The sequence below is a fragment of the Lates calcarifer genome, linkage group LG8 (assembly GCF_001640805.2).
Source record: "Lates calcarifer isolate ASB-BC8 linkage group LG8, TLL_Latcal_v3, whole genome shotgun sequence".
NCBI lineage: Eukaryota > Metazoa > Chordata > Actinopteri > Centropomidae > Lates > Lates calcarifer.
Genome location: NC_066840.1, coordinates 15,683,199 through 15,702,796, shown reverse-complemented (window position 1 = coordinate 15,702,796; position 19,598 = coordinate 15,683,199). Strand labels below are relative to the sequence as shown.

At 40.2% G+C, this 19,598-nt stretch overlaps 1 protein-coding gene across 5 annotated transcripts in view; it reads right to left on the bottom strand.

Annotated features, from left to right (window-relative positions):
• fgf13a (fibroblast growth factor 13a) overlaps window positions 1–19,598 on the bottom strand; it is an 89,258-nt gene that overhangs the window by 6,406 nt on the left and 63,254 nt on the right. For 4 of the 5 annotated variants that reach the window (XM_051072462.1, XM_051072463.1, XM_018660406.2 and 1 more), the window contains 2 exons: window positions 15,224–15,334; window positions 10,024–10,127 (listed from right to left, as the gene is read on the bottom strand). In XM_051072462.1, the coding sequence (XP_050928419.1) occupies window positions 10,024–10,127; window positions 15,224–15,334 (215 nt within the window). Of the gene's footprint in view, window positions 1–10,023; window positions 10,128–15,223; window positions 15,335–18,227; window positions 19,365–19,598 lie in introns of those variants that run through there. The other variant, XM_018660407.2, reaches the window with a different exon arrangement.

Sequence of the window (19,598 nt, the reverse complement as noted above, 5' to 3'; positions counted from 1 at the left end):
TTGGTTTAGAATCCAGTGCCTACAGTATATAGGATTTGGCCATTAATGCTACAAGAATGTAGCTGAGGTTTATTTCCCCTGAGGCAAGGCTTTATGTGTGTGCACGTGCATGGGTAACTAGTGTATATGTGTGCGTGTTTAGGTGTATGAGTGTGTGTGTTGGTCCAATTTGCAGAGTTGCTTGGGCAGTGAGTCTACAAAACAGTCTAATCCGTTATTCCCCTTGAGAGGGATCGAGGGACAGTGCATGAGGGAAAGGCAACTTAAGACAAGTGAAGCTACTGAGCAGTGAGTTGTTTTTGCCATGCTTTTAAATTTTCTTCTTTGAACACTGTGTCTGCGAATGAAAATACATATGGCATATACAAACACCACTATTACACACAGTTGGAATAACCAATGGGTACAGCTTACAGTGGATTTTACAAAGTGAGCTTTGTTTGAAAGAGATGGATGGATGCTTCTCTCAGACTGAAGCAGGTCTAGCCAGGATCGGTTAAAAAAACACATCTCTTTGGTGGGTGTCAGTGGTGAGAGTGATGACGTGTCCTCGGGGCCAAAGACTCACTGTGAGATCATGACAAACAACATGCCACTAACAGACAGGGAGTCATCTATAACAGCCTCTCTGTTTTTTGTTTTTTTTAACAGTTCAACAGCGTCACTCTTCATGTGCAGTGTTAACAGGACTTCAAAAGACTGAATGAGGCTTGTGTCTGGTGATGATGTGCTTTGCTCTGCCATTGCCAAGTTTTTTTGCACAACGCAGTTAAAACATGTAAAATCTATGTAATGTAAAAGCAGTGAACCGTAATGGGTCCGAAAATATTCACTTGTTAAAAGAGCAACCTAGTACACTACCATATTGTATTGTGCCTTTTGTTACACTCAGTCACAGAACCCATTGAAGGCACAAAACCCAGACCTACCTACAGTAACAGACGGCCATCATTCGTCATCCTCTTTCACTGATCTAGCCTTCACAGAACACACCAGACAAAAATCTCTTGACAGAAACAAAGCTAAAGTCACAGGAAGCTTGTGACATGTCACCTCAATGGGATACATCCTCTTGGCTCAGCCTTAGTTCTCAGTTAAGCTGTAACATCACAGGGGTACCAAACACTCCATTTGAATAAATGCTAAGCCCACCAGGGGGCCTGGAGAACCAGCTGGGAGCTGTTACAGTTCAGTAAGAAATTAGTCTCCCAAACAGTTCTTATTTCGGACATGGGTTTTTAAGATCTAAGGACAAATAAAGCTGAGGGACTAGTCATGTAAAATGACAACATGTGCTCGTCACCACTGTTTATGGAGACAGACAAAGGTTTAGGCTCAGAGTAGGGTAAGATTGAGTAAGACCATGTCTGCACTTAGTTTTGCCTTTCATCTCAGCCTCGGCGCTAGATGAGATGGGGATCTATAAATGGTTGCTTGTGTGTCTTGGCTTTATCTTCAGTTTGGTGCCTTAAAGCACAGGTTCATATTTTTTCTAGTCTATATTAAAACAATACTTGATATTATCATTCAGTTTACTTGTTTGCATACATGTTCATTTAACAAGTTATTGTATTGGTTACAGGCTGTAAAGAGGTCTAAGATGAGTTAAGTTGTCAATATGTCATCCCCCCTATCAGCACTAGTTTATTGTATGTAATGAGTATTGATCATGTAGGTATTGGTGTTGGACCTGTCTAAGAGGTTCTGCAAATCTTTTCTGATTCTGATTCTGATTTAAGCCACATAAAGTAGCTGTACACATCCATTACTGAAAGATTTCTGCTGTTTTACTACTAGATCCTGGAGGGGATTCAAGACATTTTCCATGATAAACAGCAGTTTGCGCAGCATCCCTCTCTCCAAGCTGTTAACAGCTCCAGAGTAGTTCCAGCACAGACCAAGTGTTTTTGATCAGCGTATTCAGTTTGTTTGCATCACCAGCTCTGATGCCTCTGCCCCAGCAGACTGGAACAATATTGCATTCACAACAGTGTTAAAAGATATGTAATGTCATATATTAAAAGAACTAAGCTTCTTCAAAAAATAAAGACTGCCTCGGCCCTGCCCAGAGGCACTTGATATTGTCCTTCCAGTCCACTATGGCAATGTAGACCTGAGATATTTGTATCCCTCATTTTATGGCATTATTGAAAGAAAGTCAGTCAGATTAACCATAGTCTGTGAGTTCTTTTGTGTTAACCTACTGTATACCACTATTCTTTTAGACAGCTAATCTCGTCTTTATACATACACTACAGTGTATTTGTGCAAACGTAAAGAAGACAAAGACTTAAGCAGGAGCAAATGTAAGCAGGAACAAGGAGTGTTAATGGTATTTTCCTGTTGCTAATGTGCTGTTCTTTACTTATTTGGTCACACATTCAACTGTGTTAGGTTGAGGCTTTTGTCTAGACCATTAGAGGTATCTTAGATTGTCTCCCCTCAATCCTCTTACATCAGATTATGGTTAAAATATTTTGTCTTCCTTTGCTTTCTCAATCCCTCATGCTTGTTTATTTTTTGACTATTCATCTCCCTCAATACCTCAGTGTCTTCTGTCTTCCTTGCTGTCTGACTCTCTTGTTCAGCCTGATTAGCAGCAGCAATCTTAGAAAGGCTGGGCAGCATCCATCTCAGTTATGCACGAGCGGCAGTTGGAAGCTACACAACGGGCTGCTCAGCTCTCGAGCCAGGAGTTCTGTTCTAGCTCTAATAATGAGCTTATGTGGATTTGGCTGGTTACGCTCGCCCTGGAGAAGAATAAGAGTCTATTGATAAACAGACGCATACAGTTAGATACAGGGAGCTTTAGAGCCAAGATGGAGGAGAGGCTGCTGGCGGGTACTGCTGTATTGGAGTAGGTCTACGGACAACAGGCTCGCTCAGACTGACCCAAGGAGGGGCTAAAATGGCAGGGGATCCCCATTTCTATTCTAACAGGACTGTGATAGACAGAAACATTCAGATTTCTTTTGAATGGGCTCCAGTAACGTCTTCTTCAGTCAATAGCACATCTATTGTTCACTGAAACTAATCTCTCAGTGAAAAAATCTCACATCACTTTAATCATGACTCCAGTGCCAGATGGAGCGAGGGGAAATCACTTTAGAAATAAAAAGCAGAACACTATCTGCATAGATATAATATCAGCCTTGTCATCTCCCTCCCTGCATTTCTCTATGGTGGTTTGGTTAAATGGACTTTTAATGATCCCATTACACTACATGGGCTTTTTTCCTTGAAATATGCAACTATGACACGTCTTTGTCCAAATGATGCACAGCTGGCAACCTCACTTATACAATGTCCAGACAAGCATTTTTGTTAAGAAAAAAACTTACCACAGCATTGTCTCAGTGTTCATAACGCTGTCAGGAGCGGTGCCCTTTTCATATAGAACCATTTAGGCTAACGGAAAATGTGATAAAAAGGCTCTGGTGTTTTCATTGCACTAAAGATTTTGATTCGCTGCATTCATACCTCTCTGGTACAGGTCTCTAAGCTCTTCCTATTTCTGTAGCTATGAGAAAATTTGTAGTTGTGCTGCTGGCAGCTCTGTCATACATTTCTCCAGATTTTATTGGAAAGGAATAGGCAAAATTTACAGTCCATCCCTATTCATTCCTCTTTTCTAAAGCATCAGTGTGGGGGTTGAGCAGTGTTTTCATTTAACTTTACAGACCTCTCTGTCTTCACATACTGTTGGACCTGCCCGGTAGATAAGAGCAAGAGCAAGTGAACAGGAGGACAGATGTTTGAAAAGTTTTATTCATGTTCTATACCAGAGTCATTTTGTAACCTAATACAGTGCAAACAGTGACATGTACTGCCTGTTATTTACATATTAGCTGTGCGGCTTGTTGGTGTACATATGTAGGCTGCCTTACATATGTGTGTGTATAGGGAGGGTTTTTTTCATCCTTGTACTGGGCACATCATTCTACAAATATATTTTAGATTCCACTGTAAAGCTGTATTCATCCATTTGCATTTGTACATACATTTATTTTATCACATTATAGTATATTTAGTACAGAAATGTGCTAACAATTAACAGGATATCAGGATTTTTCGTATATGAATTACAGATTTAAATTGAATTAGTAGTAGTATTAATAGTTAAAAGCACAAAACCTTTGCCTAGGAAATCGTCCTTTCTTTCCTTTTCATCATTCCTCCATTCCTTTGAAAATTTCTGCAGTGACAGGCATGCAAATCTCATTTCAGTGCTGCATTCACTGCACATGTAAACACTCTTGTATGTTTGTATAAAAACAGATCTTCACTGTCAGTATTTCACCTCCAAATAACGTTTGTTCTTGCATTCAGACATTTCTTATACACAAATTAATTTACTCTTCTCTTTCTAAATGAAGTGGATTTTATCTCATTGGCAAAGACCAAGGAGAGGCAGGGAACAGTCTCGTGTTTTATAGCGAGAGGGAATCCCTGCTGAAGTTGTAGAAGCATTGCCCGGGCTCTTTACGATCCAATAACTGCCTATAGGGATATTTAAATGATATTTAAAGGATGATGCAAGTGTTGAGCGTAATGTACTGAGGCATGTTTCCCTGTCATTTGCAATGTCCATGAATGTAAACCACACAGACACACACACACACAGACACACACTGCCCATCTGTGAGACCTCATGCACTGTAGCACACAATTACACCTTTCAACAGTGATAAGGGTAACTGTAAAATGAATATTCCATTACCTAGGCAGCCATCTCAAGAAAACACTATCAATTATGATGTACAGCATTTTGTTGGCTTCTGGGGAGTAATTACAGCTGAATAATGTTTTCCTGATCCAATCAGCAGGAGGAGAAATACTAGCGTAATGGATCTGATCTCCTCTGTAGAGATATTGGCCGGATTTTTCACAAGACAAGCCAAATCAATGCTGTGCACTGCCTCATGTGTATTCAGCTGCCATATTGAAACTTAAATGACACCGATTATGCCAATGGAATCAGGGCTGAGAGCTGCTCTAGTTTCTTTGCAGCCACATCAATGCTTGTGAGACTCACAAAAGCTAATGCTATGGCTGGGCAGTGAAGACAAATCTTGCTAAATCCGGCTTTTCAATGTACCAGTCTTTTCAGTAGAATGGAAGTGGATTAAAACGCACCTTTTTTCTTTAGCTAAAGATAAAGTAAACTCATAGTGTTCATTTGTGTGGGAATAAATTGGATAGCTTTAAGCTAGTGGAAAAGACCCTCACAAATACCAAATACAAATAGACACACCCACACAGGCTACACGATCAGGCCAGGAGCACATACACATACACACACAACATAAACTAGTTAATGACACAGCTCAGTGGAGTGAAACCTTACAGCAGTGGTTATTTACCAGAGGCATTGTGCTCACTAAATGGTTGAAAAGCTATGGCTGTGAGCCAACTACATATCTAACAAGAGTATACTAAAATACAAATACATAATGCACAAGCACAACAATGTACAGGCTTCTTTGACGCCTTTCGGTCTGTATTTTTATTGATTCTACAAACCTCAAATACTAAATAAAATATGTTCTTGCACAACCTCTGCATTCCTTATACAAGGTTTCAGTGACAGGTTAGAATATATACCAAAATCTAGACAAAAATTGGAGAGGGGACTTGATGGATCTAATGCTGGTGTTGCATTCACCTAGCAGCCTTTATTTATTTATATCATCATCATCATCATCATCATCATTCTTTTGTCCTCCTCTGTGCATTATCCATATTACCCTTCTTTTCATTTTAGTCCTTTAGATGGCACTTAATGTATATCCAGAGTGCCTTTATAAGTAAGTTAGAATGTGATGGTTTTAATCTTATAGGAGCTCCTTCACAAAATGCGTAGCTGTTACAGGGATTTAAGTGGCGTGGTGTTTTAGGTACGAAGAGCTTGTAAACCACAACGCTAGCCTGATAAATATTTCCACCCCAAGAGCCCTGAACTCTCCATTTTACACACACTCACACAGAGCAGTCTAGACGAGACTCAACTGGAGCCTCAGTGACTCACGCTAATTCAAATATGACCCACCAGGAAATTAATAACACCACTTCAAAGGCACCTCGTGAGATATGTGGACATCACTTAGCACCGGATCTAAAAATATACCCACAAATCTAAAAGCCTATCAAGAAAGTGCAAATGACTATTATTTTTTTCAGATTCAGAGGAAACATTCATTGCATTGCTACATATATATATATATAGGGGTATCGGGTTGGTAACTGTATGCTTTTGCAGATTATCTTGGATTATGTTCAAAGTACTTATTTTGTCTATGATCGAAAAGATTTCTGTAGTTCTGATGCTAAACTTGCTCCACTACTTCTGCAAAAATAGAGGGGCAAACAGGAAAACAGATAATAGTAAAGTAAAATACATATTAATTGGATCTTCCTCTCCCACACATTGACTCTGATGGATGAATATATTTTCACTGGTGCATTCTGCCTCACCCACACATGTGCACTTTTCTTCTCACTCCTCATTTCTCTCACTCTCCCTCGCCTTTTCTTGGTGTGTGTTCTCTGCTCTTTTATGTTGAACACACAGTTACATCCAAACAGATGCATACTTGAGGCAACTCAGCTTATGCTCTAAGAGCCACTCAAATTAATGCCAGCAAAGGAAATGCAAACATTAGTTTATAATTTAGTATGCATTAGAATTTGTGTCAAAAATGTAAATTGACTATGCATGTAAATCATATGAATCCTATTTATTATATGACAAACATTCACTCACAATTCACTCACATTTCCATTCAAGCATGTACTTATGCACACACATGTAGAATAATGGAAGACATCCAGATTCCAGCAGCAGCACACCAACCCCCCACCCAGAATACGTCATCTGTTGTCTCTCCACTGTTGATTGGGAATCTCCCTCCAATGCTGACCTGCTATTGGCTGGTTTAATGTGTGGCTTCAAGGCAGCACTTTACCATAGCAGCAATCCCAGCAAGACAGGCACTATTAGGCAGCCAGCTACACATTCAATTCAATTCCCTCTCTAATTTAGCTGAAACACAAAGCTCTGCAACCCATCCCCCAACTGCATTCTTCCTGTTTAAAACACCTAGAAGATACTGTATTTCACATGAAGGCTGCTATCTAAAATGGCGTAGTGTATACACTGAGCAGTATTCTTCCTAGACTGTAGCTTTTTGCTCTTCACCATTTGACTGAAATGATTAAAAATATCATTAATGCACCAGAAAAGAAAGAAAGAAAAATGAATAAAATGCAAATTTGGTACTTGGAAGAAGAGCTTTATATTTTTTCGATTTTATTCAAATTCTTATTCTAGTTTTTTTTTTTTTTTTTAAATCCAAATCCTAGCTCCAGTTTTTTGAGTCCAAGATAAGAAACCAAACTGTTTAAGTAATAGACTCATTTATCTAAAATTGTTAAGTAGCAATGAAGTATGGCTTATCTATGCTCTACTATATATAGCTGTTTTAGAACAGATGTCCCATTTTAAAACTTTAGAAATCACAACCTAAAATGCATTGGCCCCATCAAGGTAAGAGAAACTTCAATCAGAACTTCAGCTACAATCTAGCGATATAGTGCTTGAATGAAGACAGGTGTTAGATTAGACCTTTTTAGAAGACCTGGTCAAAAGCTTTGTTGTGACACTCTCAATCACTAATGCGTGAATATTTTCTGTCTCATCTTGAGATACAGTGAGCCTTTTAAAGTATAAGTGGATATCATCTGGTTAGCAGTGATAAGATCTACCTACTTATCAGGAAGCATATAAAAGTCAAACAACAAAGGATCCAGGATAGAACCTTGGGGCACACCACAAGACATAGTAGCACCTGAGAATGCAGAGTTAACAACAACAACCAGAAATCTGTCAGAGAGTTAGGACGAGAAGCATGCAGAGTTTACCCAGAGATACCCAAACACCACCTAAGTCTCTCAGCTTAGAATACTATGGTCAGCAGTATGAAAAGATGCACTCAGAATCCAACAGTACCAAACTAGATTATTCTCCTGCAGCACTGTGCTTTAAGATGTCATTGAAGACTGCAAAGAACTCTTTGAGTTAAGTGTAATGGACGGAAACTGACCGAAAACTTCTGAAGAACATAATGCTCATCTAAGGTCATTGTACACATCCACTTTTTCTAAAACCTTAGCAATAAAAGACAGTTTAGAATAGGCAAGTACTTCTACTGCTGCTTCTTTCTGCTTGTAGAGCCTTTGCCAGCAGGATCCATCTTTATTAAATTAATCCTACAGCTTGCTGCATGTGCTTAATTACTGACAGCCAAGCTCATATCATTAAAATCACTCACTGGGAGCTGTGGACTGCTGGGGAGCCATGTTAAATACAGCGCATGTGTGTGTGGGAAGGGGTTTAAGGAGTATGTTTTATTTCAATTATTCCTGTATATTCCCCTCAGGCATGCTTAGCTAGGGCAACCCACATGGATATGTTGTCAAACAATTGTTAGCACTCATTAAAATGTAATTATAGGCAGGCCATACAACATTTGCGAAAGGCTGTCGTGATTATGTTGTCATTCTTTTGGTCTTACAAATACTACACTGAATGAGAACTTTGTTTACACTGAACATAATTGTTCTGCTAGAAATTATTTATTTTCAACTGATACCGATATTAAAATTAATTTGGTAAGAACAGTACATTTCTATGGACCGCAGCTCAGGAGGTTGGCCTGTACATTGTGACAGTTGTCACTGTTCTGCAGATATCTTTACAATGCTGCTTGCTGTTGTAGCTGTCCCCAGCACCTCAGTCTCATATTAAGTAGCAGTTGTACCTTTTGTTAATGTTGTTTTTGCTGATATATAATGGTCATTATTGTGTTTGTTCATTAGAGGGCTAGTTCTTTCTTCAGGATCCTTCTTGGATTGGATTGAGAGCTCTCTGAAAGAGCAGAGGCACTTTCACCATATCTAACTATATAACCATTTGCAATTCCTTGACGTAAGTGTCTCTGACTGAACTAATGCTTGGTGAAAGCTAGCACATTAACCCTGTTTATTAATGCATTTATGAGTTTGTGTGTATGTACGAACTCAGGGGAGAGAAAGAGATAGAGAGAGAGAGACAGTCAGTGAGAGAGTGAGACTGAGAGGGCGAGTGAGAGAGAGAGAGGGCGAGTGAGTGAGAGGCCAGTTTTCCTTCTGCATTCATCACATTACTGCCTAAGTATGTAACAGATAATTTGTCAGCAGCAGCTGCAGAAGAAAAAGCTACAAGATCATTACGTTTTCTTCGCTGTTTCTGAGCTTGTTTCTATCAATCACTATTGTGTCTGCCTACTGAGACCTTTACCATACAGAACAATCTTTACTAATTTGACTATGAGGATTGTCTGTCAACAGTGAATGTGTGTGTCTGCACGCCCTCTGGGTGCACATCCAACCAGCCTGTCAGTCTTCTCGGTGACGCCTGCCACACAATGCGATGGTGGCATTTGGGAGGAAGGCGAACAGGAACATTGTTCGGCCTGCAACTGAATTATTCATAACCTTGCACATTTAATCAAAGATGAAGAGCCAGCTGCCACGATTGGATATGTCACTGCTCCGCCTGCTTACACAATCCTTGAACTTTTTATTGACACTGAATTATATCAGAAAATGATGCTGCTCTTTCATCAGGCTTAGGATGATTTTGTGTCTGAGTGGGCACAGTGAGAGTGAGTTACCCATATACACAAACAATATAAATAACAGAAAAAAGTCTGCTGTAATATAAAGACTTAAAACAACATGTCTGCTATTCTTTTAAGTATATGACCTCTCCCTCTCTCACATTTTTTATTTTTGTAATTTTTTTTTTATTTCTCCCAGTCGCTAATGTCAACAAAGTAACTCTGTTGATGTCTGCCAGAGACCTGACATTTTCTCTGCATACAGCTGGACTAGAAGGTCAGCCACTAGGATGGAGGCCAGGACCCATCCTATACACACATGCACACAAACATAAATTAGCCATACATTAAATGAGACACTTACTGATGTGTACAGATAGCCCTCACTGTTCATAGCCAGATAGAGTTTGGTCTGCACTCCCTGGATGGCCACCACTCGCAGCCCCACTGGAATAAGGTTGAACATGGCTGAAAGAGAGAGTCAGCAGGAAAAAAAGTGTAAAAACGGAACATTTTCATCTCCATTTAATACACTTATCATAAAAAATCTGGTTAAATATGCAACTTTCACTACTAGGGGTTAAAGTAGTTGTTATTAGTGTTCTCTATCTCTGGAAGAGTGAGGATGGAAGAGTGAGTTGTCAAAACCAAACCACAAATAGAGGTACGACATAAGCTCAGGGACTCAGCTACTCTCTCCCAAGGGTGTTTTAAAAAAGCAAGTGAACAAAATCAGAAGCAAGAGACAGAAACAGAGAAACTGTTGCAATGACAAAGCAGCTCACAATGAAATGGAAGGGAATCAAATATGAAAACAAATTATGTAGCCAAATGTAAATCTATGATACTGCTGTTACCTGACAAAGCTGTACTCTCAAGCACTATGGGCCAGTTGTGATGCAGCATATTACATATAAGTGCTGGAAGATTAAAAAGATCAAACTTGCACACCTCTGTAGCATAGACTTCACGCTCATGCTCAGACTATATAAACCTGTGACCAGTGGAGCTTAGTGTGAGTCGTGAGGCTGAGAGAGCCAGTGGCAGCCCAGCTGGTCAATAAGATGCATCTCTACCTAATTAATGTCAGCCTGTACTGTATACGAGTGTGTGTATGTGTGTGAGAGTGTGTGTTTCGTAAGATGCTGGCAGGGAGCCCACAGGCTGAATAGAGGAAAGCACATGAGCATCCACCTGAAAGTCTCTAGTCGTGCTTCTACTCCCAAAAGAGAAAAACTTCTCATCTATTGCTTCTGCCGCTGTTGTTGGACATACTCCCAAATAGTGATGCTATCACCACTGCAATGCTGGTATTTTTTGTTTCACCTTTTTGATCATACCAAATACAGAAAATAATGTCCACAGGAGAATCATAACGAATGAAGTTTGTTGAGACTGTTGAGACTGTACATTATCACATTAGGATATAGACTTACAAATGTAGACACTTGTGAGAGGAGAAATTAAACTTCATTCTCACATCAGTCAAGCTGTGAGTCAGAGTGTGCCCTTACTATAGGTCCTCTTGTCAACCACTTAGTAGATCCCTATCTGCAGACTCCTTTGAGCAAAGTGCACTATGGAGGCTTTTTGATGGGCTATTTCATCTGCCCTTATCACTTTAACACTGCAGACCAGCTTCCACTCTGGGCCTTCATTGTAAACAACAGCCAGAGGAATGCATAATGTATTTACTTGGTGGAGTAAACGGGCATTGGCAGCATATTCTCAGTTCAGCAGAAAGGCATTTAAGTCCCAGAACCACCCCCTCTATGGTTCTCTGTCTTCCCTGTTCACTCTGCCTCTTCCTCTCTATCTTTCTATCTCTCTCAGTCTAGCTTTGCCTGTTTTGTGATTCTTCAAATGCCACGTGAAAGGTCTTCCTGAAATGTTTGAAATAATATTGTTATTGCTGTTGTTGTACATCAACAATAACAACAAAAGAATGTCAAAATGAACAGATAAATATCCCATGAGTCCATTTGCCAGCCTTCTAAGAATGGTGGATACATTGAATGGTGCCTTGGCTGATCTGGAGAAACTTAAGCTTCAGTCTTGTTTGTAACATAGTGATCAATAGCAAAGGTTCTCAGTGCTAAGCATTTTTTTCTTTCATAATTTTTCTTTTTATTTATTTGCATGTTTTCATTGTAGAATCAGAACTCCTGTCCATTTCTCCCTACTGCTACCGATGCTGTTGTTTGCATGGGGGAGGGTCCTCCATGCATCTAAAATTCACAATTATATTCCCAGGTACCGTATGGTTGAGTTCTTTGTTAACTAACTTTAGCTCAAAATAAAATTGCTTGTCACTTTTTAGACACATTGTTACTGACACTCATATAATGGTGCAGCAATCAAAAGATGGCTCCCTAGGGAAAGACACACCTTCTATCTTAAAGCTTTCAAAATGACAGGTTGGTGTATCATTTCTGGGACGCTATCTTCGGTGGTGCCTGCTTTGGCAGCTATGTACAGCAGATGCTGCCAGTAAAATGTATATCTAAGACAGATAAGGCCTGCTATTTACAACCTCAATATCTGCAGTATTTTTAGATGTACTGTACAGTAATCTTGTGCATTCATTTAACTGGCAAACCAATGATAGACCTGCTTGCCAAATTTGTATTTACTGACACTGTCAACCAAAGACAGAAAGAGTAATGTAATCTAAATTTTGATACATTTTTTTAAATTATGGGTCACATCCGAGCTCTCTTCTACAACCAATTATAAGACTTTAGCACAACAGCTCTCTGAGAGGAGGAAGGAACAAGCAATACCATTTGTCTGGGCTGTATTAATCCATTTTAACAAATGTCTTCCCAAGTTTTGCTAATTTTTGGAGCGTTCCTTAGTACTGCAGTGCGGAGGCTAAGCTATTTCTTGCCAAAAATTCATGGTTACAGGTTTCAGATGGCACTATCAGCGAACATTCTCTGCAACCATTGTTCAGATTGATCCATCTTGGCAGAAATCTCTCCTCACTACTGTGGCAAATTACTTATTCAAGTATAAATTAAACACATTTGGATCTGTGTAGGTACATTTGTACATTTTTTTCTTGTATGTAGCATGGCATTAGGTTTGATGATTTGATTTCTTCCTCTTCTGAAACATCTGCTATCGTGCTTGCAGTTCTTGTCTCTATAATTGCCCCCCCTCTCAGTCTGCGTCGCTTACCGAGCTCTCTCCCTTCATACTCCCACCACGACGCACACGTACACATCTGCAGTCCACTTCATTTCAGAGGGATTACTAGTCGGTGTGCTGATGGAGATTTTCAAGAGGGGAAACTCAATTACTTCCTGGCTCCTAGAAACACCTGAGCACACTGAAGAGGATGTCAGGCCTGCCACCCACACACAGACCTTTCCTGGTGCAGAAAGGTACATGGAATGAGAAGGGTGAAGAGGCCTGAGGGACAGTTTTCATGATTGCCTGCGGGCTGTCTCCACACTAGTCTGGGAATCTTTTTGGTGTGACCGTAAACCTGCAGGCTCCCAGTAAGGGCCAGTCACGTTTCCTATCTGTTACTCATTCTGGGAACAGCATGCCTGCAATTAGAGTAGCCTGAATATGACAGCACAAGAAAAGTACTGAAGCTGAAATGTAAGCTGTTGTGACAACATTACACGGCACTTCTGTGGTCTGATTGCTGTTAAACTGCAGTGGTTCTTAAGTTGAGGAAAACTGGGTTACTCTAAGAAAAATGTAAGGCTGAATTAAATAATGTAAGATTTCATTTGATTACATAGAATAGACTGGTTAATTTCTTTGCCTAATTCTGCGATCTTCAATCTTGCTGAAAATTAATTGGAAATTGTAACATTTTAACAAACAAATGCAAACATTTGAGTCTTTTTATAGAGCAAAATATCAAGGGGAAAAAAAACTGACAATGGCCTGCATTTTGAACACTAAAACAGTACCCTTCTTTCAGGGGAAATTATTCAGAGTTGCCTTACAGTTCTTTCTTTTTTGTCTCTAGATACCCAGTGGGTTTGCTCAGTTGTGATGTAATACAAGAAAATGGCTGACAGTGTAGAAAATGGGAGGGAATTCACAGGGATTTATGAGGCTTGGATTTGTTACTTCTGACATTGTTTGCCTTCCTAATGAAAATGTCACAGAAATATCAAACTTCTTTATTACCACAGCTGAATGGCCAGAGTGTATCTTCTCAGCAAGATCAAGTTCTTGTTTTTGTGTATGCGTGTGTGTGTGTGTATATATGTGTGTGTGTGCATTTGAGTAGGTCCTCTCCCACCATCACAAGACACCAGTAGCTCCAAGAGGACTGTGCTCTCCGTCACCATGGAGACAAGTGCACCCAGCGCCTAACAACGCTATTTTTGGAGCAGTGCAAAGAGCTTCACTCTTTCTCCTCTTCCTATTCAGCAGTACTCTTTAATTTTCTCTTCAAAAACTATTTTGGTGCCAATGCAGGCCAGTTGTTATGCAAGTCAACAGAAAAGTGAGTCCGTGCAGACCTGAAAGGTGGGGTGGTCGGAGTGTGATATAAGTCCGTAAGTGTATAAGATGTTGTCGTTTCATCGTTGTAATTTCTACTCCTGCACATTGTCTTCTCTGTGTAGTACATTGTTTTATTTAGGAAACAAATTCTACACAAATTACAAGGTGTTGTTCTGCTTAGACAGCATCCCGCTTGCACAAAGCTGCTATTTCTATGTAAGATACTCACGCAATCTCCACTGAGGGACTAATTGAATACAGAGGTACTAATTCAGAGCCTCTAGAAGTGTTTACATCCGCTTAGTGTTGGGATTACACAGCAAGTATTACATCAAAGCTGTTTCAGTGTACCATGAAGATTTGTTTTTGAGTGAGGGCAAAGTTGATTTCACATAGGTCACTGACCACTGTACTCCTCTAATCTTTACAAGCATGTATTGTTCATTGTACTGTCTAATTATAAGGTGGTCCATTTCTGCTGTATTGTTACCAGACAAATGGCTGTGCCATTACTCTTCCATTGATCTCCTCTTTAATCTGTCTATTGGAAAACAAACAGCTGGTGGGTGTAATGGCAGTGATAGGGATGCATCAGTACATAGTATAAGACAAAACTGGCTTTCACCAGAGAGGCAGTGTGTAGGAGAGTAAAAAGCCAATCATCATCTGCGCTCCTGTTGCTGTAGAACGACTTTGATTAGATCAAATTAAACAGTTACTCAGTACTGCAGCACTTACTTAGTGTTTTTCTCTGTGCTGTGAGCCCCTACTGTTTTATCCACAGGAATAAAAAAATGTTTGAGTGCTGTTCAAATCTCAAATCCAGCAATTTAGAAAGACTTATACACATATATAGACAAACCCAAGAAAAACAAAGCCACATTGTCTCTCTTTAAGCCATTCAATGGGCATGAATTTGATGTTCAAGTTGATGTAGTGTTGATAGGTATATAGCTAATGCAGTCCTGTGTGTAGCACATGGAATTCACTGTAGTAAGGGGCAAATGTTCCCCCTGAGCAACAGCACATCATGGCAGTGGATGTGTGATTTACAAATGAGGGTGATAAAATATTAGACTGAAACTTACTGTAACCATTGTCCTCCTCCTTCGTTCCATCAATGGTTCCATCTGCTTGCAGCTGCAGGTGGAAACCTTGTCGACTATACAGCTTCGTCACAATCCCCTTCAGCTGGGGCTCTGTGAAAGCAGAGGGGAAACAGACAGGAAGACACAAGAATGAAACCACATACCAACATGAATGCAGCAATGTGATGTCACTCGTAGCCTTCTAAAGAGACATTTTGAAGCATCGGTTTCGGTTTACTGCTCGCTGCCATTTGAGAAGTTCCTGGAACCACAAAATCCAATTTAGTCAAAGGTTAGTAAGGCTGAGTGGGACAAAAACAACAAATAACAATTACGAAGGCTGACTGTGATAGGCTGAGACACCTGTCAATCACGCAAACACGACCAACACGGCAAATTGAAGATTATGTTAGAACAAGTTAATTCAACTATTGAGGTCTGGCTTTCTTCTGGAAATGAATTAGAGGCATTTATTATGAAATCCTGTGTTGTTAGATAGTTTTGAAGCTGGAATCTGGAACCTATTAGAGGAGCTGCAGCTTAAAGCACTTTGACATTAGCTTGAGCACTTAGTTGTGGTGGTTGCCATTTTATGAAGCAAGAGGTCTGGTTAAGGCTCTGGGCTTGCTGATACTCTATACGCAGATTCCTGACGATCCTGTAGCCACTTTACAGGGGCAATTTTATTCTTATTGTCCAGGGGGTATATAAACAACACAGCTGATGAATTCAAACAATTTAATTTAATTTAAGTTATTTTTTTATGGAACTGTATAAAACAGACACATAAGTTGATGTTAATAGTATTTAAATGGCAAAACGGTAAGAACTGCAGTTTGATTTTGAAGTCCATAATCCATGAAAACCTTTCAAACTTGTTCTGTCTTCTCTCTACAGTGGAACAAAATCTGCCCCTGTGGCTTGACAACAGTGAAATAAGATCACAGATGGACAAGAGCAAATAGTATCAAATTTAAAAATGGCTTTGGGGGCGTGTGGTGTCTCAGTGGTCTAAGATGGCTGAGGAAATTGCTTGCATGTCACCCCCTCTTTCTCTCCCTCTGCTTCCTGTCACTCTCCACTACATGTGAACTGTCCAATGCAGGTAGAATGTCAGAAAAATGATCTTTTATAAAAATGCCTCCAGAAAATCCGAACTTATTTTGATATACATGCAGTTTTAAAAAATCTAATAAAATCTGTGACGTGTAGTACATACTGGAATGTGAGCAATTGCTTTAAAAATAATGTACACTGAAAATTAGTTGTAAATGAAGGTGGTGCATTTTTTCAATATCTGCCTGAAGAGTTAAAACAAGGACAAAAGAGAAAATGACAACTAATCGTCGTAGCATAAAATCGAGCATCACTAAGTCTAAAAAACAATAGTTTGAAGTGGCAGAGCATTTACTTTTGAAGTGGCTGGGTAGCCTGTCTGTGTTACATCAGTGTAATGTCTGATAAGAGCTAAGTGCTCTCCATCCCCTGGTTACTGTCCCTAGTGGAGTGTCCTTTACTGTGGTTTACCACACCTTTCATCTATCCTTTCATCTCACTTATCTTTCAGTTCTGCCATTTCTAGCTTTACTGAGGTTACTTTTGCTATATAGGAAGGTTTGTTCAGTCTAGGAATATTGTAATTATAAAACTTTGTTCATTCATTGTGAAGTTAGGACACCAAGATAAGGACTGTGGTCTGAAAATATGCATCAGTACTGAAATTGGATTATTTACTCATACAGGCATACTTTGAGAAATGTACTTATGTCAGCATGTTCTGTAAACACTGACGAATATGACCATGTGCATGCTACATTAGCAGGCCTTACACCAAAGTATGTACACTGACAGTCCACACTGTGTTTCTGAAAGATGCCAGTTCTTTGTGTTTGGTGAGGCACCATCTGTAAGTCACACACAGACAACGCCTTCTGCTTGGCACTTAGTGCTTCCTCCACAGGATAGAAATGGAAATTGGAAGTGAGAGGGGTGCAGAAACTGTAGGATAGTTATGCTGTTGCATAAACAGGCTCCCTAACCTCCAGGTATATCATATACAGAGTTCTAAAACAACTTTGACATGAATGATGTGGATTGGGAGTGAATAAGCTGTGCAGTCGTCATGTCAACGCACGTCGAGAAACTGACACAACTCGCAAAAGGTGAGCTCTGATGTGATCAGATCAGATATGCAGTCATGGTCACTTCTATGCTGATTTTGTAAGGAACTGGGTGCTTTAGGCTACAGAGACACACTTCTGTCGCAGCAGGAATAAGAGTGCTTTAGTAAGAGCCACCGTGGACCTGGGCTCACTTGTATGTGTAGTTCTGAAACTAGGTGTCTGTTATCTGCCAAGTATTTTTCCCACTTGGATAAATTGTAATACTTTTAGCAACAAAGAACTTGGCAATAAATACAGGGAAATATAATGTTTGAGCTAAATGTGTAGTCTCTCTGAAATTGTAAATAAAAGTTGCAACCTTCTTATTTAAATCAATATGTCAACTTATCTCTAGAAACTATATTTAAAGTGCAGTCTCTCAGTAACATCATTCATTAATCATAGGTATTAATCCATTGTAGAGACACATGATACAGAAATTTTAAATGACAGATGATTAACTGATTTTCCAGTTTAATTTGAACAGTGGGAAGAAGTCTTAAGAGATTTCACAAATCTACTTAATAAGCACTTTTGTGAATCTAGTCCAGTGTGGACTAAATAAGTAGATGGTGAAGGATGAAGCATCAGTGTAATATTTGCCTCAGCACAATCTGAGATGCCAAAGGTGACTTCTCTGTGGACAAACTTCACCAGGGAGCCTGAACGTTCTCCCACCAACTTTGGCAGGGGCATTAATCATTTGAATCTTAAGTAGAAATGGAGCAGTACTTAGTATATTCTGTCTTGTTTAGATGGTTTTTAAAATATAATGGCACCCTATAGGAGATGACGAGTTAGTGATCATGATGATGATAGCTTGATGAAATTGCACAACAGACCTGGTCGTCTCCTTCGCCTCTTCTTGGAACCAAAGAGTTTGACCCGGGAGAAAACGTTCAGTCGACTGGGTTTTTCACAGCTTCCTTTGGTTTTACTGGGGCTGCTAACGCAGCGGCAGGCATTAGACTTCTCCCGCTCCCTCGCCTGCCTTTTCTGCCTAATGAGGGAGCTGGCAATCGCTGCAGCCATGGCCAGTTTGGCAGCGGTGTGGAAAAAACTTCCGGAGAAGCTTGAAGATAATCACCCCCTTTGAATCCAGAAAACTGGATTCTGAGGTGAAATGTCCAGGCGCAGTGGTGACAATCTGAGGCAACTACAACGACTCGTTAAATAATAAAGGAATCTGCAAAGTGGACTGTGAGGAGCAGACAATAAAATAGTCCCAGTAGTGCGCTGGAGCCTGTTAGATAATCTCCAAATGAATCATTTTTCGTGAATTTGGGCGTTATTCAGGAATTGTCCGTCGTATCCCCGAGAAAAAAGTGAAACTTAAAAAATAAAAACCACACGTTCCACCGTGAAGCTGTACAAAGACTTTGAGCACAGCACGCTGCATGTTCCTCCAACTGTATAATTTTCTCAGCATCACAACAAAAACGCACAAACCCAGTCTCTGTAAGCGGTTTTGCTAAACTACATGGCCGCGCACATGGTATTCAGGCAGGCAGATAGTCGTGAATGAAGCTCAATGCGCAGCCATAGGATGGAAACACCTGTTTGCAGACGCCGGGAGAGTGTTTGCAGTGCTCTTTATCTGGTTTCCCTAATCCCTCACTGAAGCTGCTGCTGTCAGAGAGAGACTTACACCGTGTTTTAGAAAAGGCAACGCGGAGGATGTGAACGAATCACTAAAGAGATTCCATTTGTTTTTCGGTCTTTTGCTGAAGCGAGGCAACGCAAGGTGTTAGCAGGAGGCGCCTCATTCTGGATGCAGCATCCGAGCCCAGCGCAAAGCACAGACTCAGCTGCGCTGCTGAGAGCATCCCACCTCCAACCTGGAGAATGAGCCGTGGGGAGGAGGAGGGAGAGGACAGGGATTCTTACTAGTGACACACAAACCCAGTCAATGTGCACAGATAGGAAACGAATGTCTCTATACAGGCCGTCATACGGGAATAATTCATGTTACATATCAAGAAGAAAAGGGGGCCGGAGGTGGCGTGGGGGCGTGGAAGTGGCAAAGAGGAGAAAGGCAAGAGAGAGAGAGGGAGAATGTACCACATATATTTGATATTTTATTGAACAAGTCTGGGCAGAAAGTCACGAAAAAGAAAGTCAAGCACCACTGACTAAGACTAAGACCAAATAACGAATTCGAAAAAGTAGTAAATAGTAAAGAGAGTAATTCAAACAGCTTTTGTTGACTAATA